The sequence below is a fragment of the Pecten maximus genome, chromosome 1, assembly GCF_902652985.1.
Source record: "Pecten maximus chromosome 1, xPecMax1.1, whole genome shotgun sequence".
Taxonomy (NCBI): Eukaryota; Metazoa; Mollusca; class Bivalvia; order Pectinida; family Pectinidae; genus Pecten; species Pecten maximus.
This window is the reverse complement of record NC_047015.1, coordinates 34,376,035-34,395,164: the sequence shown is the minus strand read 5'-3', so window position 1 is coordinate 34,395,164 and position 19,130 is coordinate 34,376,035. Positions and strand designations below refer to the sequence as shown.

Genomic DNA, 19,130 nt, shown 5'->3' with positions numbered 1-19,130 from the left:
TAGATTTTTTCCCCCATTCTAACCAGGTTCGCGCGTATAGGGTCAGTTCGAATTAGATTCACGTGAATACGGGCGGAGTATCATTTGAAACCCCAACAGGGGTGGGGATACAATCAACAACGGTCTCATTTGAAAATCACACTTTCACTCTCACTGCATGTCGTAAGAGGCGACGAATTTTGTCTTCTGCTTCTTTTTAGGGGACATTGAAGAGGCCGACATAGATTGTCCCCATGGCAACAGTTGGGATCTTAGATATTTCCCCTTTCTTTCAACACCGATATCTTGTATTCCTGTTCGTTGTTTTCGTATAGAACTAGGGCCTCTGTCCAAACGGACGGACCAGTTGGACCGATGTTGTTCGTTTATGAAATACAGACGGACCTGCTGATTTTATATTGGTTTTTGACGAGCCTTGACAAATGTTACATTTAAAAACTGACGAACTGGTTTGTCCGCATAAACAAACAGGCCCCGGCCCAGGTCATATAACCAGAGACATATATAGAGAGATTCGCAGCTCTCTATTTGCCCTTATATCAACGTGGTGGCCCCTGACCTTCCCACAGTCCTTTGCGGTCGCTCGGTTCAGTCTTCACTAGACGCCATATTGGAGAAAACTTGAAAATCAGACACATAATTATCGATAATTTCTATTTGAAATCATCACCAAGATCCAATTATGTGCTTTAATATTTTATTAATACCAAAGTGCAGAAGTGTCATCAATATGAAATATATCACAATTTGCTGTCCAAGTGTTTGTATTTTGAGTATGAAAGTCAAGCACACCGCAGGAAAGATCGGCGGGAATCTCCAATTTTCGAAAAGTCCCTATGGGGTTTTCGAGAATACGGATAAATGACAACAATGTGCATGATAAACAAGACCACATTCCATAGGTATGATAGTTTTTGGTTAATGTGTTAACTTTTGTAGTGACCTAGATAAAACGATGTGCTTTTTGTGTGTGTTTAAAATTGACGATGTTTTGGTCTGACGTAATGGCGGCTTGTCGAATAGGACCCAATGGATTTTCGAAAATACGGATAAATGACAACAATGTGCATGATCAATAAGACTACATCCCATAGGTATAATAGTTTTTGGTTAATGTGGTAACTTTTGTAGTGGCCAAAATAAAACGACGTGCTTTTTGTGTGTGTTTAAAATGACGATGTTTTGGTCTGACGTAATGGCGGATTAACCAGAACATGTCGAATAAGTTCCAGTACATCGATACACACATGCGCAAAGCCCGATTTTACCTGTGCTCGCGTGTGTTTGATAGGGGACAGGGCGCTCTCGATAAGGGATATGCTTGAGTGGTCACGAATAAAGGGAGCCACCACTTGTACGGGGAAATAGCGATGTTACTTATCTCTCTATATATGTCTCTGATATAACCCCGAAATTTAGATTTTTCGCGTAATATTCGAGGTAAAATCAACTTTCACGCGTTTTTGTAATTACCCATTGTAAACTAATATCAATAAAAACGGATGATATTTTGGTGAAGATTTGCCTTAGACCCTAAGGATTTGATTTATACGCGTTTACATTTTCGCGCTTAAAATGTGTGGGGTTTTAGAAACGTTTGTGTGACCGGGATCGTCGCTTTTGCGCATTTCCATGTCCGGAAGATGTGAGAGAAGCTTCCGGAAAGATGCCGCTTGCAATTCACCAGGGATTATTTCAGGTATATCATCCATTTAAACGCCATTACAAGTAACGAACAACTTAATTTACTTTGATGCCTGACGGTCAATAAGTTTGCACTAACCAGTGATGCTTGTTGAAGTGTCAAACACACCGCTTCATGCACATGAGTAACAAACATGGCGGAGATGTGGTCTTGCCATATGAACTGTCATGTCATTGGTGATCGTTTACATCACACGCTTGTTACCTGATTGAAAGTTGTACTGACATTGCAATTTACTGTAGATTAATTGCTGTAGATTTTTTAACTCTCGTTTGGTTTCTTCTCATTTTGTCTTATCGTTGTCTTTCATTGATCAAGTACCCAAAACTATTATCAATATCGTAGTTATTCGGTCGTCTCCATTAGGATAAATCACGCCACCAGAATGTTGATGATTATGGACATTTAGGCATTTATAGCTTGTAGACACGAGTCAAATGAAAAAGCTCATGTCTTGTTAAAGAGGTTACGATTACAACTAATTACTTACAAATTTAAAATCGGCAAGAAACTGGTATATATTGCTGTTATGGCTAATGACACACATCCTAAACACACACTAAAAAAGGATATGTTTAGTGGTAATCACTTTGTCTTTACATTCGTATGAATTGCAGACATTTACAATTCCTCCCTCATATGGTTTGGTATGGATGGGGCATTCTGAGGGCAAATTTGTTGCAAATAAACTGGTTTGGGTTTATGGTTTAAACCTGGTTTTCAAAACGGTTTGTAAACTAAAACTGGTTTGCTCTTGAGAAACAAATGCGAAATTCTAGTTTTCAATATGGTGTCTTTGGGAGAAAAAGCTTCAGAGCAGTATTTGAAACGTTAATACCTCCTGAACGCACAAAAATCCCCCGAATCCCAAATTATGTTGAAGACATACTTCCACAATTCAATGCAATGACAGGGAAACGCATGCAATTCTAGCAGACTTTCTTTCAAACACAAGGGAACACTGTCATACCAATGGGAAAACAATTATTAATATTTATAATTTATATTTTATTTGTCCAGTCAAATGACTCTACAAGCCATAACTGGCAAGTTTGGAGCACGTAGCGCACTTCAAGAGCACATTCTGTATGTGTGTTGACAACATTCGCCATCTTGTTTTCAGAAACGAAACCTTCCAAACCACAACCGGTGGTGGTTTGAATGGTTTAATAAACTAGTTTAGGTTTATCAGAAACAAATGAATGAACCGGTTTCAGTTTAAATGTGGTTTGAAACTGGTTTACTCAACAAATGGAAAGTTTACAGAACCGGTTCGAAACTAAAACTGGTTTTAGGAGAACAAATTCGCCCTGAATGTTTGATTGATCGGCCATCCAGTAGACCCTTGAGAGTATGTTTTTGTCCCCAAAAATCATATTTGATTCTTTGTCTATTTTTCATATGTTTTGACCATTCAGATTGAAGGGAAATAATAATTTGACTTTTAGAATTCTTAATCAGATTTAGAATGTATTAAATGGTATACGGGAAAAATTACCTGACAATAGTTTGTGCATGCATGCACAAAGTTGGTGTACAAGATATTGAACCAAGGAATATTTATTTACACTTCCACCATAAAAAAAACACTTCTGGCTTATTGAAATATTATATATGTGCATTTCAATTTTTTCAAGATTATCAATTTGTCATGATCAGTGGCAATAGCCAGGGATTTTCCTACAGTAGAACTTGAGGCTAGATAAGGGATCCTTTCCCTGAGAAAATCTTGCTAAAATTCCTAATTAATCATCAAAGTTTGGTCAGGAGAAAGATTCCTTTTGTGTGAAAGTTTTAGTAAACAAAGACATATATTTGCAACTGATGATAATTTGGAACATATCATTGAATCTTCTATCATTTTTGAAGATGTCACTTTATAGCTACTCCTGTCCTGACTCCTGACATGTGTTGTCTTGTGTGAGACAGAGTTGAGAAGCAAGGCATACATAGGCTTCATAGGCATTACTTTTCCGGCAGTAACAGTGCCAATATTTGTGTTGAACTCTAATCTGTTCAAATAATTACAAGAACTATAATTATCAAACCTGTTTTATAATTACGAATAAGCAAGAACATTTCAGCACATGGTTTTTATTAAGATTTTAGCTTATACTTGATGTTTAATTGCACTATGTTTCTTACCAAACCAATGTTTACCATTTAGGTTATGTTTTTTCTTTAATTACAAGTGCTGTCATAACCAACCCTGGAATATATTATGGCCATCCAAACACACATTTCATATTCTGAAATTCCATATGCATGTTACCATTAATTGGACCTTGTTAATTACATTGTACAATGTTTAAATATATTGTACAATGATTAAGTTGTTTGCTTATAATAAGATGAGGGTTAAATTGATTGTTCAATTTTTAAATATATTGTACAATGTTGAAGTTGTTCTTTAGATGAGGGTTACATTGATTGTACAATGTTTAGATATATTATACATTGTTTAAGTTGTTCCTTTAGATTAAGCTTAATTTCTCTCAAAGAACATGCACTTATATTCTATACAACCATTAATTAGACTATGTTAATTAATTTTACTGTGTTGAAGTTTGCATTAAGCTCTTATTTCAGCAGAATTTCTTTCCAAATACATTCTATACATGGCCATCCCAACACACATTTTAAAGTCTAAACTTCCTCTGCAGTTTGCCATACATTTTTTTGGCTGGGGGTTGAGCTTTATTTAATCTGATTTAGGTTTTAAGAACAACAAGTAGAATAAATACCACATTTTGCCTTAATCCCGATGATATGCCCAAGTGGATTATGTACACACACAGCATTTTCTCACTGGTTTGGGATGGGGCCTTTTTGTCTTATTTGGAGAAGAAAATTGATGAATTGGGAAAGATGTTTTCGGGAGGAAACTGCAAATTTTGCGAATTTGGCATAGATATGAAGTAATTTCAATTAGGAATATGGGGCCCTTTAACAACCCCAAAAAACTCTCAAAGAGCCCTGACACGAAACATATAATTAGGTACAATTCTTGTACCAGCTAAAATTGTTTTATTTGTGTACATTATAAATACTATATAAATGAAACCAAACACATTTAGGGACTAAATTAACACAGGTTTATGTACACAGCTGTTTACTAAAGGTGTTAAAAATATCATGTAGTTTGTACCGTTAAGTTTATAGTAATAATAAATACACACAAGAGATTGTGTTTTTGTCAGCAGTGTATTATAAAAGTAGTAATGGTGTGGTATGCCTTATATATTTGTTAGTATGAAAACCAGATGATTATAGAGATATCCACAAAATATCAGTTCTGAATTGATATCTATTGGTCATGAATCAACAGTAAACTGCATCTTAATAAGAGAAACATTTGATTAATTTGAAATAAAGTAAAACTGCTGTAATTCTTTTGATGTAAACAATGCATATATACATGTACATGGAATAGCTAGCTTGAAGTGGCAGCTAACTTTATAATCCAGGTAATTTTATCTACCTAGCATCTGATTCCATATTCACATCAAATTTATATTATGTAGACCAGTTTGTTAGTGACCAAATTAATGTACATGTACTTTGTCTGCAGTGTAGAAAAAATCAACATTAATGTCAATTTAATGAATTGAAGCGTAATAATCACAAAACAATCCTGTGAAAGAAATATCTGGCTCAGTGCAAGCTTTTTTTACTGACAGCTGACTTGATCATATTCGTTTCTAAACTATTGAGTATCTTTATTATTGAGTAATTAATATTTTTTTATAAAACATATGTTACTATTTGATTTGTCACCAGGGTGCTGTTGAGCCCATGCAGGTGGATGCTCAACCAGAAGAAAATGACAATGTGGAGGATAATCAGTACCAAGTAGAAAATACATCACTAGTGAGTATATATATAACACACAGATTTGATGACATCTGAAAATTACATGTACATCTCAGTGACAGATAGAGAATTCAAAACGTTGTACTGTAAATTCTGTGTTTTTATCCATGTTTCAGTGTTTCATAAAATTAAATGTAATATTAATTTTTTCTCTTAAAATATATGTTGCTTTAAAAAAAATCATTAATTACAGGATTTGGAGCAGTATGCAAGTCAGTACACAGGCCTGGCCCGTTTAAAGAGACAGCTGTTTATCGCAGAGCACTGTCCAAGTCTGCGTGTGGAAGCACTTCGAATGGCTCTCTCCTATGTAATGACGACATACAATACAAACTTGTATCAAGAAATCCACAGAAAACTTCAGGAAGCTGTGGCTTCGTAAGTAGTGTTATCATCACAGATAAACATGATTTCAATATCATTACTCATTATGCCTGCATAATAAAGTTAGATGGTGGTAAAACGGTGCTGATTGTAGAGTATTACTGGGAATAATAGAATCTTACATTGGTCTGTTCCATGGACTACAAGGCTATCTCAACCTGTGTTTCACTGTTCAGCATAAGGCTTGCCCATATTTGATTATTTCTCTCACATTTTTTTTCTCACATGATCATCAATAAACATAATTCCAGTCAGATTAAACATATATGCAATTTCTCAACAACAACAACAAAAATCCTGTTGTTGAGAATGGGATATTCTCCATTAACAACAATTTTGTGACATCAAAGAAACAATACAATGATGTCACAGAAACGATTCATTATATTTAAGGATATCATAGCACGTGTCAGCTGTCTTTACCTACCTCGGTCAAGAAAGATTTGTCTTTTCCCTGGCAACCAAATTTGTCAAGTAATGCAGATTTCTGTGTCAACCAATCATTATCAAACTGATTCGAGTTTAACTGGGAGTTACACGCATTTCATGATATCTGGAAGTTTGTCTGAATAGCTACCGTTGCTTCTCGCAGAATTTATGTGAAACTTAGTGCACATAATTAGTACCTTAATTTGTTGTGCACAATTTCCTGGGAGTTACCTCCGTCAATTATTAGTGAATAATCAACATATCAGTATTATGTACTTTCTTTTATTCTGATGACAGTTCTTCAAGTTTACCAGATGCTGTTGCTGGCGTAGTTCACAACATGCCAGCCCTAGATACGCAATGGATAGAAACAACGGCAAAGAAAGCTGCCCTCAAGTTGGAGAAGCTAGATACAGATCTGAAAAACTATAAAAGTAATTCAATCAAAGAAAGCATAAGGTGAGTAGATGTTAAAAGATGTTAACTGTAAAAATTGTACTCGGCCAGTGATATTTCATATTCATTGTATTTTGTGTAACTTAACATCCAAATTGATTCAGATTTGATCTATCTATCCAAATAAAAAAGTTCATATGAATAGAAAAAAGAATTGCTGTGGCAGATAGTACAAGTGATATTTTTAACTTTCACAGACGAGGACATGACGATCTTGGTGATCACCATTTGGACTGTGGAGATTTAAGTAATGCACTCAAGTGTTATTCCAGGGCTAGGGATTACTGCACAATCTCTAAACATGTAGTCAATATGTGTCTAAATGTTATCAAGGTAAGATTTAAACTCAAAACTAAAATAAATCTGAATTTCTTGAGGAGGGAAAACCCCCACAATATTTTTGAGGTTTAAGATATATATCAAAATAGTGTTTTAGAAATAGGCAGTAACAACGCATTAACATTGAGATTTAAATGAATGCACCACTTGTTTCATTTCAAGATGAGTCACAACAGATTTTCAGTAATATTTCATTATTGGAAAGATGTAAAACATTATAGCTGTATATTTGATAAGAAGTTTTTTTACAGTATAGATTTATTGGAAATACTGCGACATTCCTGTCATAGAAATATCTTATTGTACAGGTTAGTGTGTATCTACAAAACTGGTCCCATGTACAGAGTTACGTAAATAAAGCAGAGAGCACACCTGAAATGACAGAGGTAAGTAGATCTGAGCTTTTTATCACTGGTTCAGGATGGCGCCTTTTTGTCTCAGTTTGGGAAGAAAATTGGTGAAGATTTTTTTCTCAAGTAAACTGCAAATTTTCGGAAATTGGTTTAAATATAAAATAATTTCAATTGGGTATGGGGGGCATTAACAGCCCCAGAAAAAACCCTTTATATGAAATACATTCTCAACTCCAAAATGACATTGAAAAAGTATGATCAATTGTTTGTGACAGTAAAATGTTTTGTTAAGTGTTAAATTATTGACTTGTAAATGGTTCAATACAGTGCTTTCCCCTTAATTCTTTTGAAATTTTACTTCCAGCATGGAAAGGATGGGGGACAGGCAGTTTTAACCAAATTGAAATGTGCAGCAGGCCTAGCAGATCTTGCCACAAAGAAATACAAATCTGCTGCTAAATACTTCCTGCAAGCGAATTTTGACTTCTGTGACTTTCCTGAGGTATAGCATGATATTGTATTCCGTAATGGTACATTAAACAGGTTTGTTTGTAACCAGGACAAAATTAAGCTAACAATACATTTGAAAGTATAATATGCTTGCAAAAAAATATTTGTAAACCAGGCACTTTTTCTTTCCTTGTCATAAGAAGTGCATAATTTATGATAATTCATGTGGTTTTACTTAATAAGCTACTTGGTACCTTTTCTGAAGAGTTTCCATTCAGGTCTGGGATTTATATTAACAAAAGTTTGGAAGCTTTGGCACCTTCTTGAAAACTAGGTTATTTATCTGTAAGGTGATTATTCCATAATACCAGCTTTAAAAAAAAATATCTTTTTCAGTTGCTGTCTGCTAGTAATGTAGCCACCTATGGCGTATTTTGTGCTTTGGCTTCATTTGACAGACAGGAGTTACAGAAAAATGTTATATCTAGCAGGTACAGTTCAACTTTATTATAGCCCCTGTATTTCAAGTATTAATTTGTGTTATTAAAAATTTTGTTGTAACTGGAAGACATTGAAAAGTGTTTGTGACAGTCGACAACTTTGATTGATGTTAATTGTGTGTTAATTTTAACATGTTATTTTATGTGTTGATAAGTAAGCCCCTGCCCATAGTTGAGCCCCCTTCTTTGATTTTGCAGAATCACAATTTTTAAAACTGAGCTAAATGTGATTCACAATTAAGCCCTCTCCAAACTTGAATACTAAACTTTACACTAGGGGAGGGGGCTTACTTGGTGTCTATATAGACAGAAAAAAGATTGAATACAATGTATCACCTATTACAGTAGATATGTACACTGTACTAAACTTTACACTAGGGGAGGGGGCTAACTTGGTGTCTATATAGACAGAAAAAAAGATTGAATACAATGTATCGCCTATTACAGTAGATTTGTACACTGTACTAAACTTTACACTAGGGGAGGGGGCTTACTTGGTGTCTATATAGACAGAAAAAAGATTGAATACAATGTATCGTCTATTACAGTAGATATGTACACTGTACTAAACTTTACACTAGGGGACGGGGCTTACTTGGGTGTCTATATAGACAGAAAAAAGATTGAATACAATGTATCGTCTATTACAGTAGATATGTACACTGTACTAAACTTTACACTAGGGGAGGGGGCTTACTTGGTGTCTATATAGACAGAAAAAAGATTGAATACAATGTACTGCCTATTACAGTAGATATGTACACTGTACTAAACTTTACACTAGGGGAGGGGGCTTACTTGGGGGTCTCTATAACTCCAAACTTGAATACTAAACTTTACACTAGGGGACGGGGCTTACTTGGTGTCTATATAGACAGAAAAAAGATTGAATACAATGTATCGTCTATTACAGTAGATATGTACACTGTACTAAACTTTACACTAGGGGAGGGGGCTTACTTGGGGGTCTATATAGACAGAAAAAAGATTGAATACAATGTATCGCCTATTACAGTAGATATGTACACTGTACTAAACTTTACACTAGGGGAGGGGGCTTACTTGGGTGTCTATATAGACAGAAAAAAGATTGAATACAATCAATCGCCTATTACAGTAGATATGTACACTGTACTAAACTTTACACTAGGGGAGGGGGCTTACTTGGTGTCTATATAGACAGAAAAAAGATTGAATACAATGTATCGCCTATTACAGTAGATATGTACACTGTACTAAACTTTACACTAGGGGACGGGGCTTACTTGGGTGTCTATATAGACAGAAAAAAGATTGAATACAATCAATCGCCTATTACAGTAGATATGTACACTGTACTAAACTTTACACTAGGGGAGGGGGCTTACTTGGTGTCTATATAGACAGAAAAAAGATTGAATACAATGTATCGTCTATTACAGTAGATATGTACACTGTACTAAACTTTACACTAGGGGACGGGGCTTACTTGGGTGTCTATATAGACAGAAAAAAGATTGAATACAATGTATCGTCTATTACAGTAGATATGTACACTGTACTAAACTTTACACTAGGGGACGGGGCTTACTTGGGTGTCTATATAGACAGAAAAAAGATTGAATACAATGTATCGTCTATTACAGTAGATATGTACACTGTACTAAACTTTACACTAGGGGACGGGGCTTACTTGGTGTCTATATAGACAGAAAAAAGATTGAATACAATGTATCGTCTATTACAGTAGATATGTACACTGTACTAAACTTTTCACTAGGGGAGGGGGCTTACTTGGTGTCTATATAGACAGAAAAAAGATTGAATACAATGTATCGCCTATTACAGTAGATATGTACACTGTACTAAACTTTACACTAGGGGACGGGGCTTACTTGGGTGTCTATATAGACAGAAAAAAGATTGAATACAATGTATCGTCTATTACAGTAGATATGTACACTGTACTAAACTTTACACTAGGGGACGGGGCTTACTTGGGTGTCTATATAGACAGAAAAAAGATTGAATACAATGTATCGTCTATTACAGTAGATATGTACACTGTACTAAACTTTACACTAGGGGACGGGGCTTACTTGGTGTCTATATAGACAGAAAAAAGATTGAATACAATGTATCGTCTATTACAGTAGATATGTACACTGTACTAAACTTTTCACTAGGGGAGGGGGCTTACTTGGTGTCTATATAGACAGAAAAAAGATTGAATACAATGTATCGCCTATTACAGTAGATATGTACACTGTACTAAACTTTACACTAGGGGACGGGGCTTACTTGGTGTCTATATAGACAGAAAAAAGATTGAATACAATGTATCACCTATTACAGTAGATATGTACACTGTACTAAACTTTACACTAGGGGACGGGGCTTACTTGGTGTCTATATAGACAGAAAAAAGATTGAATACAATGTATCGCCTATTACAGTAGATATGTACACTGTACTAAACTTTACACTAGGGGACGGGGCTTACTTGGGTGTCTATATAGACAGAAAAAAGATTGAATACAATGTATCGTCTATTACAGTAGATATGTACACTGTACTAAACTTTACACTAGGGGAGGGGGCTTACTTGGGTGTCTATATAGACAGAAAAAAGATTGAATACAATGTATCGCCTATTACAGTAGATATGTACACTGTACTAAACTTTACACTAGGGGACGGGGCTTACTTGGGTGTCTATATAGACAGAAAAAAGATTGAATACAATGTATCGCCTATTACAGTAGATATGTACACTGTACTAAACTTTACACTAGGGGATGGGGCTTACTTGGTGTCTATATAGACAGAAAAAAGATTGAATACAATGTATCGTCTATTACAGTAGATATGTACACTGTACTAAACTTTACACTAGGGGAGGGGGCTTACTTGGTGTCTATATAGACAGAAAAAAGATTGAATACAATGTACCGCCTATTACAGTAGATATGTACACGGCAATCCTAGTTTATCAAGAAAGTGTTCAATGACATGTTATAAATAACCTTTCATGTAATCAACTCATTTCATTTGTAGTAACAGCATGCTACATGGTGCTATAAAATAAGGAAGACTTTAGTAGAATTAGGTTTTAGTCCCATCTCTAAAAAAAGTTTATTTTTACATTTCAGTTCTTTTAAATTGTTCTTGGAATTGGAACCACAGTTACGAGACATTCTTCACAAATTTTATGAGTCAAAATATGCATCATGTTTAAAGCTTCTAGGAGAAATCAAGGTGAGTAATAAAAGAAAATTTTATAGGGGGTTATAAATAGCTGTTACTCTTAGTATTAATCAATATCTAATAAGTCTGTTAGTTATAACTCTTTGAACTGATCGTTTCATGTTTTCACTTTCGTATAATGGACCATTAATTCTGAAGTGTTCAGTAAAAGTAACACATGCTAGTTTGATTCCTGGAATCTAGAAGATCTATGTTTATATAAAGTAACATTCAGAGCAGTTAAGTGACCATGATATCAAAACAAAACAGAAGATGATTACAAATAAACTTAATATACCAACAAAATAAGGATGGGATAAATGTCTTTTGGCAAAGAATTTTATTAAAAAAAACATCTTAGACAACAATGAAATTTAACCTTATTAGATCCCCCCAGGTTTGTTATACATACTTTTTTTCACTACATGCAGTACATGTATATGTAGCTAAATGATACACCTGAACATTTTATTGGACTGCGTCACACACTCATATGGACTGATCTTGTATTTGCAGGACAACCTTTTACTGGATATGTACTTAGCTCCCCATGTTAATGTATTGTACTCACAAATTCGCAACAGAGCCCTATGTCAGGTAAGTCATTGGTGACAGTCCTGTAATCTGCATTTTTTCAGATCCAATTTACTTTAAACATATGTTGTATGAACTAGGTTTAACAATGGCCATGGTTAACAAAAGTATAATTTGTGATATTCATGGTTCCCAGAAAGTTCTTATGAAGTTGATTATACAATCATCTACTTAGTACTACAATAAAAGGCTTTTTAATGGAGTTCTGAATTACAATAAAACATTTTAATTATTTCAAATATATACATATAACAAATAAAGGATGCTTATCATTGTAGATTTAATCACATTTTTCAATGTTTGTGTTTCTTCAGTACTTCAGCCCATATCTATCAGCAGACATGAGAAAGATGGCCGAGGCCTTCAACACGTCAGTCACCGGTCTGGAAGATGAACTCATGCAGCTTATTCTTGAGGGACAGATCAATGCCAGAATAGACTCTCACAACAAAGTAAATCTAGTGTTCTCACAATATTCTCACAAAAACAGATGTATATGGAATGCTATCATTGTTTCTTGAATGAAAAATATTTGGAATGCTCTCATTATTTCTCACAAAATAAGTGAAGTAATCTGATTAACCACACATCCTTTTACAACAAAGTAAATAAACTCTGTATGCAGCTTTTTGAACTCGGATACAGGTGTAAACCTCTATCTCAACAAATGAGTGCATCTGAAAGTCAAGAAAAAAACATACTTACTATCAAGATATTTCAAAATCTATGAAATAATGAATATACTATGTCTTTCTACAATGCAGATTTTATATGCAAAAGATACAGATCAAAGAAGTACAACATTTGAGAAGTCACTCTCCATGGGAAAGGAATACCAAAGGCGAACAAGGGTATATACAGTTTTCAAACTGATATTTGAATGTGTTAAGATAAATTTTTCTGCTGCCATTTACAGTATTCAGTAAATGTTACTGAAGATGTGGAGTTTGAATTTTCAACTAGTACCGTAAATATTCGGGTATAGTGCGCACTCGCGTATAGTGCGCAGGTACGTTTTTGAGGTTCATTTTCAAAAAAAAAAAAAAATGAACAATTTTTTTTTTCAATATTCAACTGAGCGGTAGATGAATTCTAAAGCATAAGATGATAGGAATTTGTAACTTATGAAAGCTTATTTACCACATTTAATTGGAATTACCGGTCAGATTTGACACATTGGATTGACAGGTTGTTTACATTATACCGCGACAGGCCTAGTCAGCTTGCAAATTGAAGCGGTCCCATCTACGCTGTTGTACAAACAAAATAATTAATCCTACCCCCAATTACCTTGTGATTTTCACGCAGGTATGATCTCTTGTGTTGTCTGTCCACGAACATACAAAGCTAATTAAGCTCAATTATAACAAGATTGACTAGTAAGCTGACTGTAATGTAACACAGGCCGCCATTTTGTATACAGTACGGAAACAAGTCTGCTGTCGTCGTGCTGGTCACAACTTTTATGTCAATGAATTAACATGTGTAATGGATAAATCTACAGTGCAGACGATAAATAAGAGTACCCCAGTAGTTTTCACAGTCAGATCGTATTTTATATGGCCAGTTGGTCAGCTAATTGCGCATGCATGCTGTTACAGCTTCCGTAAATAAACAAGTTGAACGTTATCAGTTTCTGGCAGCACTCTGGATTTATAAGATGATTAATTTAGAAGTATGAAATAACTAAGTACTGCTATATCATTTCAAGTTTTGTTTGATGTTAATTGAGATGTTATACATCGTTTTAGACCTGAATATGGGAACATGCTCAAGTGAGATCGTATGTGTATACGGAACGTGTGGCTCACGATCGACTAAGATAAATCCACGTAATTGCTGATAAATACACAATTTCAAGGAATTAAACATCAAAATAACTATTCATTTCTTTGATTATTTGTTAACTATTACTTTCTAAATGCTTTATATATGTTATATAGATATATAAGTATTAAATCAATCCTGCTGTGAAAGGAAACTATCACAAATCTCAGTCAAATCACATTCATTATGACTGGAAAAGGCTTGTACTTGCGTATAGTGCGCAGTGGTCTTTTTCACTTGTCAATTTTTGAAAAAAAAGTGCGCAATATACGCGAATATTTACGGTACTTAAACATTCTGGTTATGTATCAAGAAAATCAATATCTGTTAAGCTATCTTTTGAAAACAATTGTTTAATGTTTTCATTTTGTTTTGATAGGCTCTTATATTGAGATCTGCAATATTGAAAAACCAGATTCATGTCAAGGTAAGTACATGAGTTTAGACACCTTCTCTTAGTGACGTGGTATTGGAGACTTAAACATTTCTAGGTTAACTTTCTGACCTTTTATGTAATCATCTGCTAACAGATACAAAATACGAAATCTACAAATTTTTCCAGGCTTGTTGATACTTCTCTGAAAGATGTATCATCTTATCAATTCCAAAACAATACAATATCGTCGGACAATGAATTCAACAGGGAGAATGGAAAACTATTCTGGAGGGCAAACACTAACCTCTGTTACATACATACTTGGTTTAGAAAATTTGAAGTTCATAATTCACTCATGGATAGGCAAAGGATACTGATACTTTTTCATGAAAGTTCTGTTTGGATAAAACATTTCATTTAGATGGGCCATATATGTTTCACCAACATTCCCTTGCAAATTGAATTATATTTACTGTGACATTTTTGGTATTCTACAGACACAATGTTGAAAATAGCTTGTCCATTAAATTGCTTTCTGTATCAACAGGGACCGCCAAGAGATGGGGGTCAGGGAGGGGAAATGTCCATTGCACCAGGAACAGCTTCATCGGCGAGGAACTGACCTCTGGTGACGGAGTGTGTGTCTAGTATGTTGATGATGCCTGCATACTATACACCTTGAGAGACTTCCAGCAACTGTGATACGAGGATCCAGTTATAGTACGCGAACAATGAATGCGAAATTCCTAGCCAGCACTCAGTGTCAGCATATTAACAGAATCTAAAACCATACTACTGCCAGCACTCCTGGAGTACAAGAGACATTCATCCTGTGCTGTTCAACCTTTTCCACAGTTTTGTGATATGTTTTCTTGTTGAAAAATTGTTGATAATTATGTGATACGAAATTTTCCTCAGAATTCAAAATTCCAACCCCACCATTGCAACCAATCCCAAATTTTACAGAATCCCAGGTGATATGATTTTCAAACCATCAACTATATATCAATATATCTGATGGAAACTATATACAAAGTGTGAAAGTCATGATCAGATAGACATTTGATAAACTACAGGCTGTACCCGAGGAGAATTTATTTGTGTGAACTAGGAGCGTGACCTGTTTCAATATGGGGCCTAAATTTAGACCCAATAGTGCTTATGTGCACTCTGGACAAGTAAACAACGGACAAGTTTCTGTGGTGGAGCGATGCGGCTCTTCCAACATATAAGTGCTATTTACCTTGATTTCTAGTTGAATGAGGAACGGTGATTGACAGTATGCTATGTGGGCTGTATGTCTTTATTTTATGCAAGTATACTGAAACCACCATTTACTCTCAATATGCTTATTGTGTGTAGATTGATTGGGATGTACGAAAAAGTGAGATTATAATTCGTACAAAAGTACATGCTGGCTTTACTCTGTGATTTTATATTACCTAAAAGATTCAATATTTTTTAATGAACGAATGGTGACTGCAGATGTGTCAGTATGTGGACTAAGTGCTTTGATATTGAGAAATATCCGGTTTTCACTGGAATATTTTTTGTCTTTAAGTTTGCAAAATATGATGCGAGTCTGATAAAGCTATCACTTGTACTTGTATAATGCTTTACAACTTTACCAGTGATATTGTGCTATAATGTCGCCTCCATTATTTATTATGCCGTTATCACCTCAAACTGGAGGGACAATGTTCCTATATTTGGTTATTCGGGATGTTTTCTCATACCATACAAAAGATTTTAATAAATCAAATTTAATACAATATTCAGTCTAGGTAATGGTCATGTAAACCCATTTTGGTGCCATAGAATATAAAATTATCATATTTATCTTCAAGTCGATAGATAAACTATCATAGTGACATTTACACTAGTTATGAAAGAAAATGCTGTGTATTATATTTTAGAGAACAAAATGTAACGAAAAGAGAGCTTTATGTTATCTGGGATTAAAAACATACATGCTTTTTCAATGTTAGAAACCGGAATGGAAGGAAAAAGCTAAAAATTCAGGAATAGGTTGTATTTTTATTACTATTAAAAATATTTAAGCAGTTATCATGACAAGGTAGATTGCATGTTGATTCAAGTGATTTAGAATAGAAACTTATGTATATAAAGAGGAATGATGATGATAAATATATTTTTCTCTGCTGTTCGTGGTAGAGTATGTTTCAGTATAATATCAGTACTACTAATGTCATTTGATGAATAGCTCAATACATTATGTGCTGCCAATGTGATCATAGTGTCCAGCTAGATGTGACAATCTGATATCTATCTTAAGGACTAAAATTTCACAATTCGAGATAAAAGCTGAAATAGTTTTACAGTATGAAAATTTTGTGAAGATTAATTTTTATAAATAATATATAAAGGAAAATTTGATGAGTTCAGTTCTTGTTATTCCAATCAAATGATCCCATTCAACCATGAAAAACACAAATGGAAATGTAGCCCAGGCCAGTCAAAAGAGTACATTTTGTATGTATATGTGTAGTGATACATTTGTTATACAATAACTTATTTATCAGGGAACTATATACATTGTATATGTGGCTACATGAAAATGTCAATACAACAAACTTTTAACAAGCTAAGACAGCATTTTTGCTTTGTTTTGTAAAATAAAATGTCAACCAAATCCCACATTGTTCATATCACATACATACATGTATGACTTTTATAAAAATTATTTGGATGAGAAAAGTTCTGATAAAAAAAAAAGTTTTGATATACATGAACATGTATGAGTGAAAATTGTTCACTGTTCCATTTACGCATTTAATTGGGAGTGAGATATCACAGACTAGATTTTGTTGCATGTGTTTGGAGATGTGACATCTATTGGTGAAGCTGGTGTCTGTGTTTTCTTTAGGCAAAACACAGGATTTGTTATGTCAGTAGACCAGGTACATGTACCGATTCAAAACTTTATAAACCAGGTGGAAATCTTTGAACACCACTACATGTATAGATTCAAAACTTGGTAATACATTCATGAGTTTATGAACAATTACAGCACTTGTGTATGAACCAGTTTTAATACTGTGCAGGTGTCGTAGGGTTCGTGGAAATGACTAAATCTGGACATATACTATGGTGTGTAGATTGCCGAGACTACATTTTTGTTTTCTTGGTTATCTAATTCAGCTTACACTTGTTCAGAACAATGTTTCGTGATGCATTATCAAATAAATGTTATACTTGTGATTTCCATTTTACTTTTCTGACAAATACATCTGAAAGTGTTTGAGATTTTTGTGTTAGGTTGGCACAGGATTGCATATATATGTGGTCCAGGACTTCCAAAAGTGATGGTCTACAAATATAGCCATCAGGTCTTGTGTAATGTAACAAATGTCATGAGCCATTCTACTGAGGTTCAGTATCTGTGTTTTCCTTCTAATTTTGCCCAGTCTACACTACTTGATGCAGTAGAACCACAAGTTCAAAATGCTCTCAAACTCACTAGCATCAACCGTAATTTATTTTCTAATGGTTGGCAACTTTACTACATTGTGTATAACTGCCAACCTTTGGTATAATGACTTGTGGTTCAGTAGACACTACAACCAAAATACTAAAATTTCAAGTTTTCAGATTCTTCATTAAGAAAAGCACTGTTGATTTTAAACCTTCATAATCTAATGAAGACATTTTTCAATAATTAATTAACATGAAATTTTCAACATAAATTATGCATAAACTGAAAAATTTAAGGTATTCTGAATTTAGTAATTCCGAATTGTTGACTTGTCATTTTTCACAGAATTTCCGCTACACTCTTCAGGAAATGCCCCGATTTGAACATGTGCAGGAATCACAGATAAATGTGGCTGAAATGGACAGCATTTTTCTGTTGACATTCCAGTAGGTGTTGATATTAAAGGTAATTTATCTGGCATTGCTTTGCCTGTGATAAGCTCTCCTATGTTCAATAAAAATGCTATTTCATTGTCCTGTAAAAAGTTGATGTATTTCCCCCTGGGTTTATTATAGGATGAATACTCTAGTACTTCATCCTGAGCAGCTACAACATCTGTTACTTTGAATGATGTTTGTTAGAATTCCTAAAAAAAAACCCAGATAATTGGCGGTAAACAAAATTCTTGATCAAGTCTATGAATCAGAAATGCTAGTATCGGGGCCCATTACCTGTTGTATTGCACTTCTGCTATTGGGTCACATATATTTATCCAAAGTAGTCTGCAAAATGTTGTTTTTCAGAGATTTCAGCTTGGGTGAACTTTTGTATAGCACTCTGCTGGAGAGTCTATTACCGTCGTGTCAACAATATGTCCTAAATTAGGATGAAACGCTCATGTTGTACTAACTTGGATCTATACATTCTTACAGTATCTTGGTCGAGTCTTAAAAAATAAATCTGTTTATTAATAAATGAAGTATTATTTTCATAGTTGTTTGTTTGGTGTTTTAAAGGGACCAAGTCCAGAATTGGTTTTCATAAAGCTATTCTCAGGCTCAGGGGGACTGTATTTCACAATTTTGGTTCATCTTATTTCATGGAAGCTTCATGCAAACATTTCATGGAAAATGTTTGAGGGGTAAAAGGTGTTATCTGACCAGAATAATTCACAATTTTGTTT

General features: G+C 34.4%; 1 protein-coding gene across 1 annotated transcript; it reads left to right on the top strand.

Moving 5' to 3' along the window:
- The first annotated feature begins 1,629 nt into the window (after window positions 1–1,629).
- Window positions 1,630–18,938, top strand: LOC117331484 (COP9 signalosome complex subunit 1-like). Its single transcript, XM_033890221.1, has 14 exons — window positions 1,630–1,699; window positions 5,486–5,575; window positions 5,772–5,956; window positions 6,689–6,850; window positions 7,045–7,180; window positions 7,495–7,572; window positions 7,904–8,041; window positions 8,386–8,480; window positions 11,621–11,726; window positions 12,231–12,311; window positions 12,623–12,760; window positions 13,073–13,159; window positions 14,515–14,562; window positions 15,059–18,938. The coding sequence occupies exons 1-14, from the start codon at window positions 1,667–1,669 to the stop codon at window positions 15,131–15,133; spliced, it is 1,452 nt and encodes a 483-aa protein (XP_033746112.1). The 5' UTR covers window positions 1,630–1,666; the 3' UTR covers window positions 15,134–18,938.
- Window positions 18,939–19,130: the final 192 nt, after the last annotated feature.

Bases quoted from the DNA above. Each gene is read 5' to 3' on its own strand.
- LOC117331484 (XM_033890221.1), top strand. From the start codon at position 1,667: ATGCCGCTTGCAATTCACCAGGGATTATTTCAG. The intron at 8,042-8,385 runs GTATAGCATGAT...TATCTTTTTCAG, and splicing joins ACTTCTGTGACTTTCCTGAG to TTGCTGTCTGCTAGTAATGT. The intron at 11,727-12,230 runs GTGAGTAATAAA...TTGTATTTGCAG, and splicing joins AGCTTCTAGGAGAAATCAAG to GACAACCTTTTACTGGATAT.